Source organism: Nannospalax galili, unplaced genomic scaffold, assembly GCF_000622305.1.
Source record: "Nannospalax galili isolate Female #2095 unplaced genomic scaffold, S.galili_v1.0 scaffold347, whole genome shotgun sequence".
NCBI classification, from domain to species: Eukaryota; Metazoa; Chordata; class Mammalia; order Rodentia; family Spalacidae; genus Nannospalax; species Nannospalax galili.
The window spans coordinates 405,975-411,305 of NW_008355793.1; the positions used below are offsets into that span (position 1 = coordinate 405,975).

The following is a 5,331-nucleotide window of genomic DNA, read 5'->3' on the forward strand; positions in this document are numbered from 1 at the left end:
TAGCGGTCTGTCAATCTTGTTTATCTTTTCAAAGAACCAGCTCTTGGAATTGTGGATTCTTTGTATTGTTTTCTTGTTTCAATTTCATTAATTTCTGCCCTGGTTTGTTATTTCTTCTTGTCTGCTGGGTTTGGGTTTCGTTTGCTGTTGATTTTCAAGTGTGTTGAGTTGCAATGTTATGTCATTTATTTGTGTTCTTCCCAATTTTTTGATGAAGGCTCTTAGAGCTATAAGCTTCCCACTCAGGACTGCTTTCAGCATGTCCCAGAGGTTTTGTTGTGTTGTATTGTCCTTTTCATTTAATCTAGGAATGCTTTTATTTCTTTCTTAATTTCTCTTTTGGCCCATTCATCATTCAGGAGTCCCATTGTTTAATCTCCATGTGCTCATGTGGTGATTCGAGTTTCTTTGGGTGTTGACTGTAAGCTTTATTGCATTGTGTTCTGATAGAGTGCATGGAATTACTTCAGTCTTTTTGTATTTGTTGAGGTTTGTTTTGTGACCCAGTATATGGTCAATTTTGGAGAAGGTTCCATGAGGTGCTGAGTAGAAAGTATGTCTTTGGTGCTTGGGTGGAATACTCGGTAGATGTCTCTTAAGTCCATTTGGTATATGGTATTGATTAATTCAGATGTCTCTCAGGTTAACTCTCTTCCCTGTTGACCTATCTAATGGAGACAGTTGGGTATTGAAGTCCCCTACTATTAATGAGTTGGGATTAATCTGGGTCTTATAGTACTGTAGTATTGTTTTTATGAAGTTCCATGCACCAGAGTTTGGTGAATATATGATCATGATTGTAATAAATTGTTGATTCATTGTCCTTTGATCAGAATGAAGTGGCCCTCTTTGTCTCTTCTGATGAGTTTTAGTTTAAAGTCTATTTTGTCAGATATTAGAATTGCTATGCCTGCTTTTTTCTTAGTGCCATTTGCTTGGTATATTTTTTCCATCCTTTCACTATGAGATAGTGCCTGTCCTTGAAAGTGAGATGAGTTTCTTGCAGACAACAAAAATATGGGTTTTGCTTCTTAATCCATTCACATAGTCTGTGTCTTTTGACTTGGGAGTTCAGTTTGTTAATATTTAAAGTTATTAATGAATGATGAATATTGAATCCTGTCATTTTTATTTCTGTTTACATTCTTGATATAGCTGTACCTTTTCACAGTTATAGCTTCATTGGATTTCTTTCCACAGTCTCTTGGGTATAGTAAATCTTTTCTTCAGCTCTTTGTATTGCTTCCAGAACTCTCTGAAGGGCTGGCTTTGTGGACATTAGTTCCTTCAGCCTATTGATGTCATGGAAGATTTTTCTTTCCCCTTTAACTATAATAGATATTTTGGCTGGGTATAGTAATCTGGGTTGGCGTCTGTGGTCATTTAAAACTGGGACTACTTTGGTCCAGGCTCTTCTGGCTCTCATAGTTTGCATTTAAAAGTCAGCTCTAATCCTAATGGGTTTTCCTTTATCTGTAACTTGTTGTTTCTCTTATGCAGCTTTCAGTATTGTCTCTTTATTTTGTACGTATAGTATTTATACTATGATGTACCATGGAGAGTTTCTTTTCTGGTCCTGTTCTGTTTGGTGTTCTATATGCTTCTTGTATTTCTATGGACATGTCTTTATTTAATTTTGGGAAATTGTCTTCAATGATTCTTTGAAGATCTGGCCCATATCATTGTCTTGGGATTCTTCTCCTTCCTATATGCCTATGATTTGTAAGTTTGGTCTTTTTATAGTGTCACACAATTCCTGCATATTCCATTCTTGTGATTTCTTAAATTTTCATAATCTTTGTTTGAGTGGTCTTGCTTGTCCACTTTATCTTCCAGTCTTGATACTCTATTTTCCATTTCATTCTTCCTGTTGGTAATGCTTTCTCCTTTTGTTTCTGAAACTGAGTGTTTCACTTCCTTCTTCATTTCAGCCTGAGTAGTCTTCAATATTTCTAAGCCTTTCCTGAATTCATCCAGAAGTTTATCCCTATCTTCCTTCAGTTCTTTGATTTCTTTGTGTGTGTTCTTCAATTTCACTGAATTCTTTTATCAGGTTTATAATTGGTCCTTTGAGTTCCGTGTCCTGCATTATCTCTAGAGGTTTCTCATTGTACTCCTCTAGAGGACTATTGGTATTTGGTGGGGATATGTTATTTTGTTTTTCATGTTATTATGTTTTCTCTGTGATTTTGACTTGTGAATTTCTTTTGTACTTACTGATTCTTGTGTGAGACTCGGGCCTTCAAGTTTAGGCCAGCTTCTTTTTGTGAACTTTATGTGTCTTTGTGGTTTACTTTTTGGTCATGAAAAACTGGATCTTGTAAGCTTCTGGTTCTCTCTTCTTATTTTGTATTAGAGTGGCTGGATTGCTTTTGTCTTCATGAGTTCCCACAGAGGCCCAATTCAGATGAGGGTCAGATGTTTTCACGCTTTCTCTTAAGGTATCAATCCCTCCAGGAACAATTTTGGCATCAGGAATTTGGGGGTTGGACTGGCCTTGGAGCCTGGCCCTGGAAAGATGCTGGTCTAGGGCAGCTGGTGGCCGTGATACCCAGATATGCAAAGGCAGATCTGTTCATGTAAAATTTTAATTCATATGATAGAATGAAAATTTAGGTAGTAAAAATTTACCACCTACTAATTATTATTTACAGTGATACATTCATTAAGATTTTGTGGTATCATATACCACATATTTGAAATATCACCACAACCATTCAAATTTCCTATTCCTTATGGAAATATTCTCTTCAAGGATTTATTCTTTCTGACGTGACAACTCTCTCCCAGTGGTCATGAACAAACTCATTTTCCAAAAAATTATAGCTTAGCCAGGGTGTCATGTTGGTACCTGCCATTAATCCCGTTTCTCGGGAGGCTGAGGCAGTCAGATCTCTGAACTCAAGGCGAGCCTGGTGTATATAATGAGTACCAGGACAGCTGGGGCTACAGAGAGACCCTGTCTCAAAAAGACCAAAAAAGAATTACAGTTTAGTACATTTTTAGAAACTGACACAAATCTGATAATGATTCTTACCACATTTAGATGCCATGCCAATTTCACCTTGTCAGAAATGTGAGGAAAATTGAACACAGTATCTGTGCTTGTCTTGAGAAAGTTCCTCAGAAGAAATACAAGGAATTGAGCAGTGTGCAGACCACAGTTGGAAAGCACAAGGAAGCATTTCCTGCTCTGCATTCAAGGCAGTCAAACTTGGAGTTCAACATAAAATCAACAACAACTACAAAATACTGTCAGAGATGGAAAGTTGTTGATGTATAAAATTGGCATTGCTCCAGATTCTAGTTATTTAATAAAAATTGATCAAGGTTTAGCTAAGCATGTATTGCGTACATATAATCTCAATATTCAAACACTAATTATCAGTAATGCAGATTAATATCTATAGTATTATTGAATTTCAGCAAAATGAAACTTTTCTCTAAGAGGAGGAAATTCTGCCTCAACCCAGGCAGTATAACTGTTACAGGTTCCAAGCTCCTGAACTGTTCTGAAGATCTGACTTCCTAGTCAGGCAGTATGTTCATTAAAATCTCCCTTCTCCCTAGTATATCTCCGTCTCTCTTTTCCAAACTGTCTTGTCCCATTATGTCTGTCATCTGTCGCTTTCATTCACTTTTTCCCTCTATCCCTCCTCCTACAGGTGATTTTTGGGAGATGAGCACATTCATAGAACAAAAAGATACTATATACAAATATAAATATATAATAATTGCACTTAAACACACATAATTTTTTTTATTTTCCATAAGTAAAATTCTCTAGCTTTTCATGAATGATGCTAATAATTCATTGATTCTAGTAATGTCCTTGTAAAATCAATTTAATATTCACTAAGATACTAAATTTCATGAGGTGGATATTTTTATAGAAACTGATTATCCTTGCTTAGCATTATTCCTTTCAATTAGATGGACTGTACAAAATATCTTCAGATCTGTATACAATAACTACTACCATGGTAAAATATGTACATACCACAGAAAGATATAATTGATTTTTCACTCTTGAAGGTCATTTTTAGCAAATAAGAATAAATAAAGTCAAGGGAAAATTAATCATTTATTATTTTACACTTGTTCTCTCTCATTACTTCCATTTTCAGATGAACTTGCAACTTCAGACTATACCAAATTCCACCATTGTGACTGAGTTTCTCCTTGAATTTTTTGCTGAGACATGGGACCTTAGGATCCTCATAAGCATGCTGTTCCTGCTGATGTATCTGGGCAGTCTGCTAGGGAACCTAACCATTATTATGGTTAGCACCATTGACCAAAACCTCCACACACCCATGTACTTCTTCCTCAGGAATCTGTCCATCTTAGACATGTGCTACATTTCTGTCACAGTCCCCAAGGCCTGTGTCAACTCTCTCACTGACAACAGGGGCATTTCTGTGACTGGCTGTGCTGCACAGATCTTCTTAGTCATGTTTTGTGGGTGTGTAGAGATTCTCTTTCTCACCGTGATGGCCCAGGACCGCTATGTGGCCATCTGCCAGCCCCTCCTCTACCCTGTGATCATGAACCACAAATTCTGTGTTCAGATGACTCTGGCTTCCCTACTCCTTGGCCTTGTCATATCAGTTTCCCACACTGTGAAAACATTCCAGTTGTCCTTCTGTCGCTCTAACCTGGTCCCTCACTTCTTCTGTGACTTCCCCCCTCTGTTGAAGCTTTCTTGTTCAGACAGTTTTAGTAACAAACTCTTCATTCTTCTATCTGCCATCATCATTGATGGTGGCTGCATTTTCTTAATTTCTGTATCATATTTTCACATATTTTCAACTGTGTTGAAGATTCCTCTCAAAGAAGAGAGAGGAAAGGCTTTTTCTACCTGTGTTCCTCACATTATTGTGGTGTCTCTGTTCATCATCTCTGGTATCTATGCATATCTAAGACCTCCAGTTACTTCAGAAGTGGTTCAGGATATGATTCTGTCTGTACTTTATACCACTGTTCCACCATTCTTAAATCCTGTCATCTACAGTCTAAGAAACAAACACATAAAGGAAGCTGTGAGGAAAATAATGTTGAGAATAATTTAGCCCCCAAAATTATAAAGGTCAGTTTAGATTACTCTTAGAATGTCACTGAAAGTCAAACTTAAAATATACTCTTTTTCTTAGATTGTGTCTTATACACTTCAACTACCAAATTGTTGCAATCTCTGAAATATTTATTATAACAATTACTGCCTTTTCCTCTACTATCAAGGAACTAAATAATTAATTTTTAATGTGTTATTTTGAATATCTCTATGGAGTACAATATGACTATTTGATACATTCATATAATATATGATAA

At 36.5% G+C, this 5,331-nt stretch overlaps 1 protein-coding gene across 1 annotated transcript; it reads left to right on the plus strand.

Moving 5' to 3' along the window:
• Positions 1-4,127: 4,127 nt before the first annotated feature.
• Positions 4,128-5,072, plus strand: LOC103750530 (olfactory receptor 14C36-like). The gene has a single exon (XM_008853628.1). The coding sequence runs from the start codon at positions 4,128-4,130 to the stop codon at positions 5,070-5,072; it is 945 nt and encodes a 314-aa protein (XP_008851850.1).
• Positions 5,073-5,331: the final 259 nt, after the last annotated feature.